This window comes from Canis lupus, chromosome 15 (assembly GCF_011100685.1).
Source record: "Canis lupus familiaris isolate Mischka breed German Shepherd chromosome 15, alternate assembly UU_Cfam_GSD_1.0, whole genome shotgun sequence".
NCBI lineage: Eukaryota > Metazoa > Chordata > Mammalia > Carnivora > Canidae > Canis > Canis lupus.
The window spans coordinates 41,184,590-41,204,860 of NC_049236.1; the positions used below are offsets into that span (position 1 = coordinate 41,184,590).

Genomic DNA, 20,271 nt, shown 5'->3' on the forward strand with positions numbered 1-20,271 from the left:
ACATAACTTTTATACTTAGAAAAAACGGATCTGACAAATTTAGCATACTTTTTTTAAAAATTTTTATTTATTTATGATAGTCATCAGAGAGAGACAGAGAGAGAGAGAGAGGCAGAGACACAGGCAGAGAGAGAAGCAGGCTCCATGCACTGGGAGCCTGACGTGGGATTCGATCCCGGGTCTCCAGGATCGCGCCCTGGGCCAAAGGCAGGTGCCAAACCGCTGCGGCACCCAGGGATTCCCAATTTAGCATACTAAATGTAATACCTTATCGATTATTTTTAAAAGATTATTTTGTAATCTCAATAATCTCAAGTTCCATTTATTTCTCCTTTTAAATTGTTTTTAAATTTGATTTTTAATTATCTGATATATTATTAAAAAACAAAAAATTCGAGTCTAGAGCAGCCAGATATCCTCCTACAACTCTAAGGAACACTGATTTCTACATACACCAGTTTGTTGGCATGTGACTATTCCTTAAATATGGTTGAGGACTCTAAATGCTCCTGCAGTTCACAATTTAAAATGTATTTTTCCAGAGATTAGAAGTTCCATAAATAGAAATAGTTTTGGTAAACAACTAGTTTCTGGAAACAAACTACTCAAATCAACATCTTCTTAGCAAATGACTGCCACAAAAGAAAACTACAATGAAAAATATGTGGTATCAGCTATATATTTATGGCAAAGTGCTATTATCAAAGAATATATGAGGCATAGATAAGGCAGGTGCATAGACTATTACCAAATGGATACTGACAACCATCTAACTTACTAGTACCTGCCCACTACATTTTTTTCCTTCAGTATTCTAAGGAAAAGGAGAAATCAGGAAAACAAATGTATCAGAAAAAGCAAATTTAAAACCTGAACTTAGCAATATGATTGTTTATTGTTCTCTAACATATATAAGAAAAATAAAATAGCAAAGAATAAACAAAAGGGCGAATAAATAATTTAAAATGAATACTTCTCAACATTAAACTGTATGTAGTATGACAGGCTCTGAACTCCCTAACTTTCAAGGCACCTTGGAGAGGGTTCAAAAGGTAGCCAAAATATTGAAAAATCCTAAGTGATTTTGAAATCATTGAAAAAAGTTTTAATGAAAATCTACAATCTTTTTGGGAAAGTGAAACACTTTCCAGTAAAACTGGCATAATTCTTCACACATGGTTTCCTTAGAGGCTAGTTCACTAACTAGCAGAGAATAAGTAATTCTTTTTCTTGGGCCAAAAATACAACAAAAAGTTACCTATTTCTAGGTTTTCCAGATACTCAGGCTATGGAAAAGCAGAGATAACACCTCAAGGGCTCCCAAATGGTGGCTGTCACAGTTTTCTGCCTTTGGGGAAATCTCCATCTAATCCCCTTTGCATTCGTTATAAGACAGAATGTAGAGGAAGGAGGATAACTGTCCTCTCTTGAGTTCCATTTACCCCAGTTCAAAGTTACCATTCTGCTAAGCTTTGCTTTTTTCTTTTAGTTGTAGTCAAATGGACCTGGCTGTTCCTCTTCAATTGGCAAAGTTGACTAAATAGGGCAATTAATTAAATGGGCAAATGTTCACTTGTATCTTTTCTGTATCCAACTTCATCCACATTCATATGTGTAGGAAATCAATCATTATACATGCAGCTTTTATCTTCAATGCACAGTGAGATGCTAAAACACCATGGAAAGTTGTCCCTGGCACCCCAACCTTTATGTACTGAAAAAATACTGACCTTGATATTGAGCAGTAAACTTTGGGTATTATAAAGGAAACTAAAACCACATGTTAATATATCATAATATTTACTGAGTCTAAAAGCAATGAAAAAAATATCATATACTTGTTACACTAAATCTATACCAGTGTTCTCCACAACTTTGACTATATATGAAATAGTAGCTCCTCCTTTTTGATTACACTGTTGATCAGTGATGAGGAACCTACCCTGGAACTCTAGACCATGGGAGGTCACACCAGGGGCCATATCCCAAACAAGGCTTTAAAGCCTTTAACTAACTACCTTACAAAAACTATACCTTATCTAAAGAGCACTCTACTTCATGCTTGATTATTTTCCCCAGGTCTAAGGTATATAACGTCCTGATGAACATCTTTAATAATCAGTTGGAGATTCTTCATCGTTGGGTAATGGAAGTCACATTTCCCCAAGCCAACATCCACTGCTGGCAACAGATGCATCAGAACCACCAAAACCAAGGAGATTATTCAATTCACATTTTAAGCCAGCCAAAGAAAATAGAGCTTTAAAAAAGTCCAAGTGTCCGAAGAGACTGGCAAATATGGTTTCAAAAAATACAAGTCATTAGCTTAATGTGGAAGTCGGACTTTCCCAATGTACAATTTATTACTGGCAAGGGATTCACCAAACTTTGCCAGTAAAAAGGGGAGAACTGTTGGGAAAGTGATCTATGTACACAATTCCAGTTAAGTTATAAAAGCAATATGTAATTTAGTAAAGGCTTGTGCTGCACTATTTTGACAACAAACATTAAATCAGAATCGATTATCTGCCACATTTGGAAGACAACAGTATTACTCACTGAAAAATCTTGTGTAAAACTTTCTTAAAAAGGGAAAAAAAATAGGAAAATGCCAGCAGGTGTTCCAGGAACATTCATTAATAATGAGATCCAAATTTGGGGATCAATTAATAGATCTCAAACCTAGAGGGAACTTCAGGTCTCATTTTATGTATGAGGAACCTGAAGACTTGAGAGGTGACATGGCCTGAATGTGGTCACATAGGACTGTATGACAAAGCTAAGAAACTATACCATGTTGCATCCCAGAAGTAGAATAAAGATCTAGGTGTACTCCCAGGCATTCAAGTTGTGGCACAGAGAAACAACTTCTTTTTGGAAACATGATTATTCTTATACCTCACAGAGGGTAGTAACGTAGGAGTGATAGAAAAAGATAATGGAGACCAAAAAAGCAAGGTACTATTTACTTCTCTGTGAACTGATACTTCTGATGCTTGAAAGATTCTGTTGGCTTCTGTTCAAAGAAGTTTTTAATAATTAAGCAGGTTTGACTACCTAATGTTTTTGGTTTGGTTTCAAATTTTTTAAATTTTATTTACATTTTGTTAGTTAACATACAGTACAATATTCATTTCTGGAGTAGAATTCAGTGATTCATCACTTACATACAACACTCCGTGCTCATCACAACCAGTGCCTTCCTTAATATCCATCCCCCACCCATATCCCTCCATCAATCCTCAGTTTCTTTCTTCTCTATTGTTAAGAACAAGTCACTTATGGCTTATTTCCCTCTCTCCTCTTTTTCTTTTTCTTTTTCCTCCTCTCATATATTCATCTGTTCTCTTTCTTAAATTCCACACATGAGTTAGATCATATGTTGTCTTTCTCTGACTGACTTAATTCACTCGGCATAATATACCCTAGCTCCATCCATGTACTTGCAAATGAATTGCCTAGTTTCTAAAACTAAAACCTGTAGCAAGCAAAGCAGGGCAAATACCAAAGCAGTACATTCTAGGAGATAGCCAGGACTCAGGAAGAGGAAATTTGCATGGAAGCTTAGAGAGCCAAAAAAAGACTGTAGTTTTATCCTGACATCCTAGAAGCCTGAAAATTAAAAAAAAAAAAAAAAAAAAAAAAAAAAAGCTATAGGGGCACCTGAGTGGCTCAGTTGGTTATGTGTCTGTCTTCAGCTCATGTCCTGATCTCAGGGTCCTAGGATCCAGCCCCGCATTGAGGCCAGCATCATTGGGAGCTCTACACAGCGGGGATTCTGCTTCTCCCTCTCCCTCTGTGTGCCTCTTGCTCTCACTCTTTCTAAAATAAATAAAATTATTTAAAAATCTGTATTTGTAACTTGTAGGACTTTTTATGTCTTCCTATCTGAAGTGAGTGATTGCTACATGGATAGTAAGTAAAAGCAAATTCAAGATTTTATACTAGTGAAGAAGCTTAAAGGGTTTGAGAAATACTTGTCTACTCCCTGTCTTAGAAAGAATGGAATGGTTTTAGACAATAATTCAAGAAGGAGGCAAGAGGATAGATTACAAGAGGGATGAGGGCCTAGTAAGTATTAAGGCACTGAGTAGAAGAATATTACACTTTGGAAAAGAAAAGAAACAACATAAATAGAATTACAGATGTAAGACTCTGCTTATGGAGCAGGAGCTCATACTTTTAAATGACAAAATTATAAAGGCAATTAAAAATGGAAGAAATCCTATTATTGTCCTTAAGAGGTGAGAGAATTTATGGCATTGTTAATTTCCTTTTCAGGGTACAGAAATGGTTATTTGAAGAAAAAAAAAGAAATGGTTATTTGGGGGATTTTAGAGATTTTATACTGTTGGTATATAGTGATTTTTTCAGAAACACAGGTATTTTTGAGACCATGCTACCTTCTATTCTTTTGTTAATACAAACAATTTCCTACATTCCAGATTGTAGACTTCTAACACAACATGTAGCAATGTGTACAATGGATGACAAACTACTCAAGATCATACCAATAGCCAAAATACAACTCACATGATGGATTATGCGTATATTGGTCTTTCTCTACATTAGTAACTAGAACCAATTTTTTTGGTAGGGGTAGCAGGAGAGTGAGAGTGGGAATCTTAAGCAGATTCCACATCCAGTGTGGAACCCAAAATGGGGCTCGATATCACAACCCTCAGATCATGACCTGAGACAAAATCAAGAGTTGGATGCTTAAAGGACTGAGCCCCCCCAGGTATCCCAAAATGCAATTTTTAGTCGTGGACAAAAAAGAGGAACCTTAGTAACCCTCTGAGGTTGAGAAAAATTGGCATTTAAATAAAAATCTACAATTTTGTTGGGAGGTGAAATACTTTCCAATATAGATAAGGCAATTTCTAATGAAGCTACCCTTTCGAATTAGCTGAGGTTAGGCTCCTTCGTATAGTAAGTGGTTAAATTCGATTTTCTATCTAATCTCTCTGAATCCTATTTGTTCTCAGTTATACTCAAGGAACTGAACCATCTCAGCCAAATGAACAATTGATTAGAAGACTAAACAGAAAATAGGATGGCAATTTACTACCCTAAGTATAGAGATACAAAGCTATCTAGATACCTCCCACAATCACTGATAGAAATTGAATGATTCAAATTTTTATATGACTCTTTTACTGCTGTGAGGAATTTTCTAAAGCAAGTTGGTACTGTCATCTGTTCTTCCAGTTAAAGTTATAGCTTTGTAAAGGTATGGATTTAGGAAACACAACTAGCAAGGCGCCTGGGTGGCTCAGTTGGATAAGTCTCTACCTTTGGCTCAGGTCATGATCCTAGGGTTCCGGGATGGAGCCCCACATCGGGCTCCCTGCTCAGTGGGGAACCTGCTTCTCCCTCTGCCACTTTCCCTGCTTATGCTCTCTCTCTTTCTCTCTCTCTCGCTCCCCCAAATAAATAAATAAAATTTAAAAAAGAAACACAATCAGCTATGCAGATGCTGCCAAAGAACCATATGTTAGGTAATGAATGACTTACAACACTAAAATGATTATACTCTTGGAAAAGTGTTAAGTAGTTCAGAAGAACCAAAAAATTATGCTTAACAAGACCCACACAGGGGATCCCTGGGTGGCTCAGCAGTTTGGCGCCTGCCTTTGGCCCAGGGTGTGATCCTGGAGTCCCAGGATTGAGTCCCACGTTGGGGTCCCTGCATGGAGCCTGCTTCTCCCTCTGCCTGTGTCTCTGCCTCTCTCTCTCTCTCTCTCTCTCTCTCTCTCTCTCTCTCTGTGTGTCTCTCATGAATAAATAAATAAAATCTTAAAAAAAAAAGACCCACCCAGGTATGATCAAGGGGCTTTAAATTAAAATCAAAGAATAAAATAATCTTCAGTTAAAACTGTATGACTATAAGTAACAATAATATGATAGGAGAAAAAACAGAGTGGAAGAACTAGTAGGTAATTATGAAGAGGAGAAATATAAACAAATAGAAAACAAATCCAATAGCCTAAAAAAAAAAAAAGTATGTGTTTATAGAAAGCAAGCTTGCAATATCAAAATAAGTAAATCTCAGGGACTGTTAACACTTACTGGAAAGGAATTCATAAATGGGAACTGGCATTTGAAAAGAATGTCTTACAATATTTTACAATGGAACATGGAAGATGTCTATAAATCAACATATACACACATCCATGGAGATTCTTGAACGTGGGATAAAGGAAACTTCCCGACTCACTGGCCAAGTGAGGCTAAAAGAAGGCAATGGTTGTATTATCAAATGGAGTCTGATCACCTGACCAGATGGAGGATTTAGATCAATCTTTCATAAACCATGTTACAAACAAGTACAAGATACAGCCATGATGGGGGCATTAGCTATTCACATGTACTGGCAGCTTAATTTTACTCAAATCAGAGTAAATTCTTGTCACCTTGCTGATAAATTCTTGTCACCTTGCTGAAAATTTCATCCTCCAACAGATAAAGGATGTAATGAAGGGAATTGATTTAACTATTTCATGGATAAATATAAACAAAAACCCAGAACTGAATGATTATGCAGAAGCCATAGGAGCTCTGGTAGTGACCATGCCAAGGAAAGACAATCCTGGACATTGTCAAACATGTAACTACATTTGTGGCTGGATATTTTGACAGTCACTCATGATATTCTTAGAAAACAGGAAAAACAGTGGATTTATATATGGCTTAATGACCATAATCCAAAGAATAATGACTGGCAGATTCCTATCAACCTTCAGGGAGACCTCTAGTTGTTCTGTTCCTAATCTGGTCCTATAAAACATTTAAAATTAGTGACTTGAAAATAAAAAAATAAAATAAAATAAAATAAAATAAAATAAAATAAAATAAAATAAAATAAAATAAGGGACTTGAAAAAACAGTAATATATCTCTGTTTCCAGGTGACTCAAAGGTGGGAAGGAGAGTTAATATGCAGGATAAAATAGAACATACAACAAATATTGATTGAGTACCATTATGGGTAAGATGTTAAAGTGAATGCCACGATGAGTCAAGATAAATATTTTGTCTAATGGTTCATTTTCAACAGGGGCAATAAAAATATGTATATATTATCAAGATATAAAGTGCTAAATTCCATAAAGAAACTTCAGTGGTTAGACAGATCACTGAAGGGAGATATTATTTCTAGCTTTATGTGTTGGTGGGTTCAGAAGGTAATATTCATAGGAACATGTCAGATGAGCAGCATTTGGACGTGTAGTAATCAAGAGAAGGGGAATCTAGATTCAGAGGTGGAAAAGTATGAAGTTAATATTGAGAAGGGTTTGTGGTTTTGTCTGAAGAATGAAATGCAGGATAGAAAGCAGAAGGAAACAAAAGTTGGGTAATAAGATTCTGGGATTCAGGTTGGCACAATAAACTGAAAACAATAAAATTAAATTTAACTTGGATGAACTTGCAGTTTTAGGATGGCAGTGTAAAGATGCTGCTCCCCTTTTTCTTCTTGAAAATTATCCCCCAAACAATTAGGCAAAAAGAAATAAAATACAAACACTAATTTTAATGACAAAGCAGCATATATTAACCATAACATGTGGAAATTAAAAGCAGATAAAAGTATGATTGATGACTTAGCATAGTTTAGGAAGGCCAAGTCCAAGTGCTGGAAGAGGGGATACCACAAAGAAGTAGCACTTCCAGAACCTTGGAAATGTTTAGGAATTAGAAACACACATACCAAAGGCAAAAATTAGAAACACACATACCAAAGGACTGAAATCAGGAAAATTGGGCTAAAAACAGGAAAATTCTGAGGCAGAAGAAACTGAGCCCCTACTCATACTCAGTGACACCAAGCAAAAGGATAGGCTGAAGCTAAGTGCCAAGCAGTGCCACATAATTAAATATAAAAACAAGACTATTACTTCTTAGTTTTAAAATAAAAAATACTTTAACGATGTTATACATAACATATTTTTAAATAGCTTTCAATCAAAAGAGCTATTTTTAAAAATATAGCTCTAGCTCCAAGTCCCAACTTTAGAGATTCTTATTTAGTATGGTAAGAATCAGTAACATGTTTTGATAAAGCTTCCTAATCTGAAAACCACTGAGCTGGTATAAAAAAGAAACCTATCACCAAAACCTATCTAAAGGTAAAATGGCACAGAGGAATTTTGTAGCTATTTTCATTCATAGGTAAATACTATGTGCAAGGTAGGAATTGAGAGTAGTAGAGTACACAAAAAATTCCCTACCCTCGTAAAGTTTGTACTTTAGTGATAGAAGAGACACGAAGTATGTAAAATATGTAGTATTTTTTTATCTTATTGGCCAGTTATATCAGAAAAAAGAGCAGGGAATCGGTAAAAGGAATGGGCCAGAGAGAAGGTAATATCTGAAAAAAGTGGTGGAGCAAATGTTTCATCAAGATACCTGGGAAAAAGTGTTTTGGGTAGAATAGCTGAGATAAAGGGCTGAGCTAGGAGACTGTCTATATATTTATTCAAGGAACATCAAACCAGCCAGGAGAGCTGGAGCAGAGCGAGTGAAGATATGAGATCAAAAGGGCAATAGGAGAGCTAAATTGGATAGGGTCTCATAGGCTGTGTGAATATTTACAGTCATTTACACACACACACACACACACACAGTATATTTATGATTCTGAAAAACAATGGAATTTGTCTTAAGTAATTAATAAAAATAAAAATGTCAAGTGATGTCTGGGAACCCTATCTGGCTAAATAAATATAAACAATTCCTAACATACTACCTTAAAATGAGTGTATAATAAATATCTGTGGAATAAATGGACAGTAAATTTACACTGAAAAGGATAATAAATTTTTGAACTTCTCAAAAAGTCAGAAGCAAGGTATCAAGAATATAACAATTATCCTAAGATGTAGTCTTCTATCAAAGATTTCAAGGCATTTTTATCAATATCATCAAGTAGATGTTCCTATTTCATATTTTATATATGTTAGGCATGAAAAGACTAAATAAAAAGTCTTCCAGAGTCATTCTGAAACTTTTCCTCTGTTATTTGAAAGAGTAAGACACAGGTTTTAATAGTCCATATTTTTTATAAAAACAGTTTTACTGGGTTCTAGCTTTAAAAATTTATCATAATTCATATTCAAACTAGCCCTTTATTCTTATAAAAAGAACTTTATGTATTTTCATCCCCAAGTCTGGTTTGTTTTTTTTCTAAAGCCTAGAGCTCAGGGTTTGGGTTGTCAATGAAGAATTCTGAAAGTGACAAATCCACTTTTTCTGACAGCCAGGAAAAGTGAATGTACTTTCTTCTCCCCAGTGTCACTTCTGTTGCTTCTAAATGAACCAATCTACTCTGATTATCTGACAGTATTTGTTTTTTAATTATCTTGATGATAAATAATGTCATGGACAGCATATCTAACCGTTCTTTAATATTAATATTTCTTTTGCTTGATAGAATTTTAGAAATACATTATTTTTTCAATTAATTCCTTCAACCATTGCAATAGGCCTTTATACAAAAATAAAAAGAAATTAACTTCTGCTGTTATAGACAATTGTAGATATTTTTGGTATCATACATGGAATGATTTCTCAGAAAAAAAAAATGAATTCTGGGATCCCTGGGTGGCTCAGCGGTTTGGCGCTTGCCTTTGGCCCAGGGCGCGATCCTGGAGACCCGGGATCGAATCCCACGTCGGGCTCCCGGTGCATGGAGCCTGCTTCTCCCTCTGCCTGTGTCTCTGCCTCTCTCTCTCTCTCTCTCTGTGACTATCATAAATAAATAAATAAAAATTTAAAAAAAATGAATTCTAAAGTCATATAATATTAAAAGCTGTACCTTAAATGGCCAAAAGACTTAGGTTCTTTTTTATGACCAAATCAGTGACAGAAGAAATTCAGAATAAAAACACACAAAACCCATTATTTGTACTAGCATACAGGAATTAAGTCAAAGCCACATGATTTAATAAATAGTGCACTTTCATTCTTCTGATACATCTAAGATTTGCTATGATAACTTTATATAAAGCAAAAAAAAATTACATAAATATTAAATATTAAACTGTGTTAGTCTGAAGTGGAGATCAATTTTAACTAGAAAGATTTTAACTAGAAAGATCAATTTTAACTAGGAAAACTTACTTTTTACCAGGGCATTAATTAAACATAGGAAAGAAGTAAGAGTGTTAGAAAACTTGGTCACTCGGTTTAGCAGTTTTCTCAGAAAAAATAACAATGAGACCTCTAAGGTTAAGAATTTCAAATGAGGCTGATAGAGAAGACAGACCAAATTAGCTTACCACTTGAACCATTTTGAGATATCTCGCATATCTTGGGTCCTTGGCTACAGTTAAGATATTTTCTGGTGTTACTTCACTTCTCTGTGGTCCAGAGTCTTGTAAACTGTTCTGCTGTAGAGAGTATTGCGTGTAAATCTTCAGACAATTCACAGAGGGGTCCATTATGTTACTTTAAAAGGGATGTATCTTTTTATAATTCTAATACAATCAATATCAGAAAAAAATCATATTTCTAAATTTATATACCAATAATGTAATTATGGGATATATGCTTCCAAATATTTACAAATACTTAAATATGATTTTGGAGGAAATTCCACTTAATATCAACTTATAATTGTTCCTTAAAAATGTAAATATAAAAAAAAAAAAATGTAAATATACTCATGGCATTAAAAAATATTGGAATTCTGCTTTATTTGTCCCCCATGTTTTCATAATTATATAAATGGACACATTATTTTAATAAAGCTTTTAATAACGCTAATAAAACTATTTGATTTGCCAACTGTTCAACTCTAGCAGACAGTAAATTGATTTTCTAGGTATTCCTCATTTATTAAATAATCTTAGTCTAAGTGTATATGGCTATTCTATCATCTTAGAAAGCAATACATGGAGAATTTGTGGAAGAGAAGTCCTTTTTTTTTTTCAGACAAAATTATCTAGTTTGTATCTTTCAGCTACATATAGAACTATTAATATTAATACCACTTACAATAAAAAATACTGGGGAATGGTCTTTTTGGATAAAAATGATTTTATCATATAGGCAGTTCTCATTTTGCATGGAACTGTGTTAAATGAAAATTGTCCATATTGGAATCCTGTCCTCAGAATGCAAAGTTAGGACTGTCTGTATAAAGTTCTTGCTTCTTCTATCAACCTGAACATTTAGAGTAAGTTTACTTTTGTGAATTCTCATTATCTATATATTAGCATTACAGGATGCTCCTCAACAGAATGAAATCAATTATATGTCTACATGTCTATGCTGAAATGTAGATAAATCAAGAAATATCTTTAAATGTTTACAGGTTTTAGAATATGAATTATATATTAAGATTTTTCCTCAGATAATTCAAATATATATTAAACCTGTTGAAACACTGAAGTAAATAAAACATCCCCAAATCTCTTAGGTTTCTCCTGTTATATGACACTAAATATACAAAAATGAATGTGTGTGTGTGTGTGTGTGTGTATAATCTTTAAAATACATAAATACAAAACATCCAAAACATTTAATTAACTAAAAAATTCAAACAAGACCCAAGTATGTTTTTTTAAAAAATTATGGACAATAAACCCATACAATAGCACAATGGAACAAATAAGAATTAATTACACACAGGACCAATGAATTTTCAAAACTTGGCTGTTAACTTTGCCTAATAACCAAGATCTCAACAAAGTTTAATTATGTCAGCTCTTACACTTTTGCTATTTGAATGATCCATTAAGTACTCTATCATATCTCTCAACTGTCCTTCATTTTATTCTCAATCTCAATTTGCACAATTGGATGTGAGTAATGATAAGATCCGAACTATGAAATTAAAGTTGCAGAAAGGTCAGTATATAAACCTTGGGTCCTTCTTTAACTCACATAGATTAGAGATTGAAATGGATGAGTGATTAAAAAAGTACATGATTATCCTTTACCAGGTAAGTGAGCTGACTGTAATGCCAGTGATTCTGTGTTAAGCAGTACTTAAATCCATTTCAAAATATTTTACATAAAAAAATAATAACAATGGAGAAGAAGTAAGATGTTGATTTGTATATTAAGAACATGCTAAACAGGTATTAAGCTACTCAACACAAGACTTGACCACAATTTTTTAAACCCAGGAAGCCAACAGAACTTTATAAATTCTTCAAATGAATTAATGTATAGTTTTTAAATAAAATTGCCAAAATATACCAATTATTCTGAATTTTAGAAAATTTAGTTGTGACTACTTGTAATCAATTTTTTGAGACTTTAAATAGGCAGGACCAACACAACTGCTTAAGTTTTAGGATACATACTACAGATGGCATTCAAAATAACACCTGGAAAAAGCAATATTCGAAATTAAACAAAAACTACTTAAAGACATATGACAGCTAATATCCATCAAAGAATAACTATTAGGTAGAGTGAAAACATTTTCTTAATATTTTTTATACATGCCTTGTTTTAGAAAAAGCATGGTTCATATTTAATTGAAAGGATCTTGTGAAGTTAAACTCCTTTAAAACATCTGGATTTTTTTCTTCCATATTATATATATTCCAGTGGCCATAATGAAATCTACTATGTTGATTAGATAGATGTTAAATTTTCTAATATCTAATTATTAAATAAATGGTCATCTAATTATTCCCCAAAAACATATTATAATTAAATTTATGGCTCCTCTCATGGCCTCATACATGTATGTTCAATATATTTAATGAATTCAACACAGGTGCTGGAGACAGTGTAGTATAGCAGGTTAAGAGCTAGGACTTTTGGCACTGGATTGCCTGGGTTAAAATTCCAGCTCTTACACTTGTTCTTTTGACCTTTGACAAGTTACGTAATGATGTACATAATTTCACACAGGTAGCAGTGATAATACAGTATTTACTTCATAGGGCTGCTGTAAGAATTAAATGAGTTAATTTCTGAAAAGCACTTAGAAGCATGCCTGGTAGGTAAGCACCTTCTGCTTGTTAGTCATTATCGTCACACCCAATGTACTCATAACCTGATAAGTATCCTGTGAAAAGTATCTCCAGGTGCAAATGCAGAATCCATATAGATAAGAAGTCTATTTGTTCAGTACTACTAGACAGATCACTATTTAAGTGATCATTTTATTTTGAATTTTAATACTTCACTGAAATACACTAGAAATTATCTATTCTGCAACAAAGAAATTTCATTTGTTGACATAAAAAGTAATATAAAATTTAAATGTATACAGGGCATAAATGAACATCAAGACATTAAGAACCAAATGTAAATTAAAGTATGGCCCTTACTAGGATGCTAATTTGAACAAATCAACTCTAAAACCACACTTTTTAGATACTTGATATTTCTAGGTCAGCATCTCTCAAATTTTAGGAGCCTACAAGTCACCTAGGAATCTTACTATATATATAATATAGATTCTGATTCAGTAGGTTTGGGATGGACCTCAGATTCTGTGATGCCCAGGCTGGTGCTTGGAGCATACTTTGAGTAACAGAGGGTTAGATGACAGTTGGGAATTACTGTTAATTATAGTATATATGATACAGGCATGTGGTTATACAGGAAAGTTCCAGAACTTTTCAGAGACGCTCAAGGAATTACATAGTGGTGAAATGATAATGATGCCTGGGATTCACTTTAGCAAGTGACAAAAAAACTAGATGAAGCAAATGTAACAAAATCTTTACTGGAGGATCTGGGTGATGTGCCTTTAGGTCTTCATTGTACTGGTCTACTTTTGTGTGTGTTTGAAGGTTTTTATAATAAAACATTTAAAAATATCCTTCTTATCATAATGTATGGAAAATGTCCATAGTGAACTTGAAGAATATTATTATGTTCAAGATTTCTCCTAGTCCTCTATATAGTTTCTCTTTTATAGGCAAAAATAAATAAATAAATAACTTCAGGGAGTTCTTCAAAAGAACCATAAAACAGTTAACTTTTTTCAAACTTCATTTTCTATCTCAAGCTTTTGAAATGTTACTATTCAACTTTTACATCTTTATTTAACTTCTTCCTTCAAGCCTGCCGCTAGGTTTGTCTCTTTTAACCAAAAAGATCTGCTCATATTTTCTGGAACTGAAAAACTTACCTGTGATTTCTCTGAAGTAGTTTCAGAATGTGATTCATTTGTGATACCAGTGACGCTTACAGGAGATACTTCAAATGTGACATCATCTAGGCCTGGAATGGATGACAACTGAGAAAAGAAAATTAATGTGTGGGAAATATCAGAAAGGGAGACAACATAGAGACTCCTAACTCTGGGAAACGAACTAGGGGTGGTGGAAGGGGAGGAGGGCGGGGGGTGGGGGTGAATGGGTGACGGGCACTGAGGGGGGCACTTGACGGGATGAGCACTGGGTGTTATTCTGTATGTTGGTAAATTGAACACCAATAAAAAATAAATGTATTATAAAAAAATAAAATAAAATTAATGGTCTCTTCTGGCTAAAAAAAAGAAAATTAATGCTAGTATATGAAGATAATATTAAGCTGCTTAACCGTTTTAAGTTTCCAAATGAGTGTATGTTTTAGATAGCTATCTTAAGTTTTTAAGCCTATAGAAATAGGGTTTAAAAAATTTCATCGTTGGTGTCTGAAATTCTCCATGCCATAAACTATCTAAAAGTGAAAGGTATTCAAAAATAAAGTATTTTTGAATAATTTCTCATAAATCTAACTTCACTCATATAAACATTTTTTCCCAGGAATTATTTTAAAAAATATATGGGATCTTAGTATAAGATATAAAAGCATGGGCTTTGCCCATGGGTTAAGTCACAAGCTATATGACCTTCTATAAATCTCCGTACACATCAATTTTCTCCCCTATGAAGTGGGGATAAGAAAACTTACCTCAAATAGTTGTTGTAAATAGATTTTTATTAAACATATTTTGTACTTAAAAAAAGTCCTTTGTAGTACATTTTAAGTTTGAATTATCTGGGAAATGACAAGACTCTGTCATCACATTTTAATGTCTGACACAGCCCATTATTTTTTCCTTTCTTTAAACATTTACCACCAAATGTTACTAAAATGTGTCTGTTTCATATACAAAAGATGGGAATGTTGTCAGTAGTTATGTATTTCAGGTTGGATTTGCAAGATCCATGCAAATGCTCTTTTCTGATTTCATTCTGAGATCAGTGATAGACATTTGTCAGATGTTTGGCTAACTTTAGGGATTAATTTTATGGCTATGGAAATAATTAAGGTTAACTTGTTCATACAGTAACTTAACTTGTAACTATGGACTCTAACTCAAGAATTCCCCCAAACATTAAAATAAGGCACATGCTCATAATGAAGAATAATGAAAAAAAAAAAAAAAACCCAACCCAATGGTAATATCTAAAGCAACAGTATTCATTGAGAACTGCTGACTGATGTCAGTACTTAGCACAGTAGCCACGGCCCAGTTTCAAGTAGGTATGGCTGCTAGAAGAGTATCTTCAACACAGCCAAGGCTAGATATTCTAAAATTTTCAGGCTACAGAAATATTCTGAGAGAAATATAATGGCTTATGTCCACAAGATACAGAAAGTACAAACTAGACATTCTGATCATTATGCCAAAGCTATTAGCCATTTTACTTCTCCATAAATATTCAGTATTTTTTCAGATCAACTTTTTTAAAAAAGGACAAGGTCACAAAAATATACTAATGTCTCCACTATTTTATAATCGGGGAAAACATAAAACTGCAAGGTTTCAAATAAAAACTCTTTCCTATTTTTTGCTAGTTATATTGTGTAATTTCTGACATCAAAATTGGTATTCTTCATTAGCATTCAGTATATTTGCAAATAGGAAATAGCTGATATTTTCTCCAAATTTTGCTCTGGAAACACCTGAAGTTTTACATAATTTTTACTATGTTATCAAATGATTACTATTAAGAAAATTGTGAGTTTTCCATCAAATGGAGTGAACTATAGAACACCCCAATTTGTTAGCATGTTACTCACATGCGTTTGACGAAGAATAATGAAAGAAATTTTAGTTCACATGTACATTTAAACAAACTCAGTTAACAGTTCATAATGATATCATTTTATTAACAGTTATAATAAATTAAAAACAAACAAAAAACATGTACCACTTTATGGATGCAGGAGCTAAATTGAATTCATTCCCAAATGAAATTAAAGTATGACTGAGAAAGTGGTATATGTGGAGCAAAGTTTATACTATAAGTTATTCAGAAATACAAACCTTTGCATCTAAAATATTGAGAGTTGTTTCAATTTGCTGGATACGAAGAGAAAGGTCTGCTAGTTTCTGGAAAAGAAAGATTAGAACAAAAGTATAAAGTCTGATTGAAATGAACTGTTAACAGGATAACAAAGGGAAAATTTGAAAATAATTTTTAAAAAACTATGGTTTAGATACTAGTCGTTTTCTAATATACTACTCTCTCATTTACATTGAGTAGGAATGGGAGCTCAAGGATTCTGTTATCTTCATTAGCATGTTTCATGGCTACTTTATAAAGCTCTATTCACAGACAAGCAAAAGTTACATTATCAGCCTTATCAAAGTCATTATGAGAGACATAATCAGTCATTGGGACCAGAATATAAACTTCTTCCAGAATAGAGAGTTTTGTTCACTGTTATATCCCCCATGCCCAGAACAGTATCTGACACTTAACAGGAATCTAGTAATTATTTGTTGATGAATGAAGGAATGCTTCATAGAAAGAATAAAAATTAGCTCAAGACAGCCTGGAACAAAATCTGTCTTTTATTTATTTAAAATTTATTTTTTATTGGTGTTCAATTTGCCAACATATAGAATAACACCCAGTCCTCATCTCATCAAGTGCCCCCCTCAGTGCCCGTCACCCAGTCACCCCCACCCCCCGCCCACCTCCCTTTCTACTACCCCTAGTTCGTTTCCTCCTAACTCTGGAAAATCTGTCTTTTTAAGTTACTTTAACAAGTATATACAATTCGTTTATGCAATTAATCCAAATTTAAATTTTTTAAGTTGAAAGTTAAAAGAACCTGAAGTTAAAAGATGAGCCAGTTCAGGTTGGAAGGAAGTAAAACAAAGAGAAAAAATTAGAGTACTAAAAAGGAAAAGGAATCAACCTACCATCAAATCCGAGATAAAACAGAAGCAAAAGCTTACCATGCTCTAGTTATTCTGTACAATTAAATTACCCATGTGTATATACTATTTACAGCCACACAAATAAAAATAACATCACAAAATATGATCCATAAGAGCATTTACTTAAAACTCCCTAATCCTAAACACTGTTATACTCAGTGACACAGTCCAAGACCAGTTGGCCCGTTTACTAGTTGGCAGATGTGCAGCATTCTGACTGCTTTCTGGGATATTATCAAGATCCTGACTAACTCCTAAGCAGAATTTTAACACCCTAAGTAATGGTCATTTTGCCCACATTTAGGGGGGTGGGGGGGAAACCAGAAAGCAGCCACAGGTTAAAGCTTCTTCACAGACACTTTTAAGATGAGCATCCTGGTGTCTACAAATCTATAATTTAGAAATAAAACATTAGAATCTAGTTTTTATTTTTTTTTCTCAAAGGATTTTTATGCATCTATTGAGATCATATTTTTTCTTATTACATTTGCTGCTGTGGTGAATTACATTGATAGATATTCAAATGTTATATGAACTTTGTGTTCCTCAGATGAACCCCATTGAGTTATCATACATGATCCTCTTTAATTTAATTTTTTTTAAATCTTTAGAGGAAAAAAATCCCATTTATTTAAAATCGTCCAACATTTAAAAATCTAACCCTGGGAAACGAACTAGGGGTGGTAGAAGGGGAGGAGGGCTGGGGGGTGGGAGTGATTGGGTGACGGGCACTGGGGGTTATTCTGTATGTTGGTAAATTGAACACCAATAAAAAAACAAACAAACAAACAAAAAAACATAGGGCTACTGCCATAAAAGAAGAGGCTTTTTTACTCTGCTGAAGGTGCCCAGGAGTTAGCTTACTCCCCCAGGAGGATTTGGAACAAGCTTGGATTTAGAAATTAAGTTTCTTGTTCTGGGTGTGTTGATTGAGTGGTCATGGCAACATCTGTGGCCTAGTCACACAGATGTGGTCCAGAAAGAGAGTATTGCCTTGTACAGCAGTGATTCAAGCCTGGATCTGGATTTTTAAATGTTGGAAGATTTTAGAATGTAGTTTTTAAAAAACATTTTGGTATTTTAGAGAGAGAGAGAGCGAGCACACAAGTGGGAGGGGGAGAGGGAGAATCTCAAGTAGACTCCATGCCAAGCATAGAGCCTAACTTGGGACAGGATATCATGAACTGAAGATCATGACTTGGGCCAAAATAAGTCAGATGCTCAACCGACGGTGCCAACCAGGTGCCCCTAGAATCTAGTTTTAAATGGCACTTAAAGCTAAGTTTAAGTTTGATTTCTAGCATTTGTTCATATAAAGCTTTAATGTAAACATAAATATAGGTTTATAGAAAAATCATATGAATGAATTCCTTTCCAAATTATAAGTGTTGTCCTAGAAATCATGGAAATTAAATTTTTGCAAATTTCATTAGTCTTTTAATTCATTAGAGAAGATTAGTAACTACAGAAATCCTACAGCTAATTAATTTGTAAGTGAGATACTTTCTAGCTTATCTAAAAATACTTATATTGGTTTGATTAAAATAAAAACAGAAAAAGATGAATTAAAAATTAATTTTTGTTTAGATATCTTTATATAAATGTACTTTTATTTATTTGTTTCTTTATTTAGAGAGAGTGGGCGCCTGAGCGGATAAAGGGGGGAGGGGTTAGGGGAGAGGGAGACAATGAACCTTAAGCAGGATCCAGGCCCAGCAAGGAGCCCAAATGCAGGGCTCTATCTCACCACCCTGAGATCATGACCTGAGCCAAAATCAAGAGTCAGATGCTCACCTAGGTGGCCCCAGATAAATGTACTTTTAGGCAATAATCACCATCATTGTAAACTATGCTACACTGTGCATACAATATATCATTTGAAATCTCACACCAAACATATAAAGCAGGAACTGTTATCATGCCAATTTTAGAGAGAAAACTGAGTTTTCACACAAGTAAAATAATCTGAACTGAACTGAACTGACCTGAACTGAAGGCAGATGCTTAACCAATAGAGCCACCCAGGCAAACTAAATGCCAGTTTTAATAGTTAAAAACATCTCTAGACATTGCAAAATGTCCCCTGGTTGAGAACCACTGCTTAAACCGTAGAGGACTATGGGTTTAAATAACATGATCAATGACGGTAACTGTCCCCACCTCCGAAAGTTCTAGCAGAAAGAAGAAATTGAAACAACAGTTTTTCCATCCACATAACCATCCTATCTTTATAAGCATTTAAAGCAAACTTGAAATATCTTGGTTTGGGACAATAAGGGAATTTGCAAGGTACCTGAAGTTTGCCAGATAAGTTGAAAATTTCTTGATTTATCATCCACCTATTTCTAAGGCAATGCATTTTATTAAAGTGAAAAGGAAGATGAAAGGAAGAAATCTGGAGTTAACAGCTGAACATGGAAACAAAAATAAAACACTGTGGCTTTTCAGGTTTGTAAAATATCCAGTCTGCATATCCAATTCTCTAAAAGAGAAACAATACTTTAAAATAATGGATCTCTTGGTATATCACACTGGGTCGAATACATCTTATAAGCCAGAAAGGGAAGCAATCAATGGTTTTATTAATTTTCATCTGACACTTAAACCCAGCATTTGTAAAAGTTGTAAAAGCAGTTATAAAAGTTGTAGAAGTAAATACAGTTTTAAGCAAGATTATTTGGTTGAAGGTTACATCCAAGAGCGGGGTTAAAAATTGGATGCAGAAGATAAGCACTATAAAATTTTGTTAGGTTATATGAAAATTCTCAGTATTTTTTTCTATTCTTAAAGAATTTAGAAAAAAGAAACAGTTTAGAGTATCTAAACTTGGCTGAATACTCTGTATTCTAGACATGTTACAAGTTGGAGTCAAAATAACACATATGATTGCCCTATTTATAGAGGAGCTTTGAATTTAAAATTCATTATAAGGTTAAATTTCTGCTCAGTTTTATCTGTAATAGGCATAGAACTTGCATTGCACTCCTCATCCCATCCTGTTTTAAATTTGCAAACCCAATGGACCACCATAAGACTTTTCTGATTAGGCCCAGAACAGAAATGCTTACTGGGATTTGTGAAGGAAGAACTTTGTAACTTGAGTCTGATTCAACTACTTTCCTTTCTCTGTCTTCC

General features: G+C 33.9%; 1 protein-coding gene across 4 annotated transcripts in view; it reads right to left on the reverse strand.

The window, feature by feature from the left end:
- Positions 1 to 20,271, reverse strand: part of WASHC3 (WASH complex subunit 3) — a 44,745-nt gene that overhangs the window by 20,879 nt on the left and 3,595 nt on the right. Inside the window, exons 3-5 of one of the 4 annotated variants that reach the window (XM_038558854.1) lie at positions 16,234 to 16,299; positions 14,104 to 14,211; positions 10,280 to 10,387 (exon numbers count right to left, since the gene is read on the reverse strand). In XM_038558854.1, coding sequence (XP_038414782.1) covers positions 10,280 to 10,387; positions 14,104 to 14,211; positions 16,234 to 16,299 — 282 coding nt within the window. Of the gene's footprint in view, positions 1 to 10,279; positions 10,391 to 14,103; positions 14,212 to 16,233; positions 16,300 to 20,271 lie in introns of all 4 variants that reach the window. The other 3 variants (XM_038558853.1, XM_038558856.1, XM_038558855.1) reach the window with 3 other exon arrangements.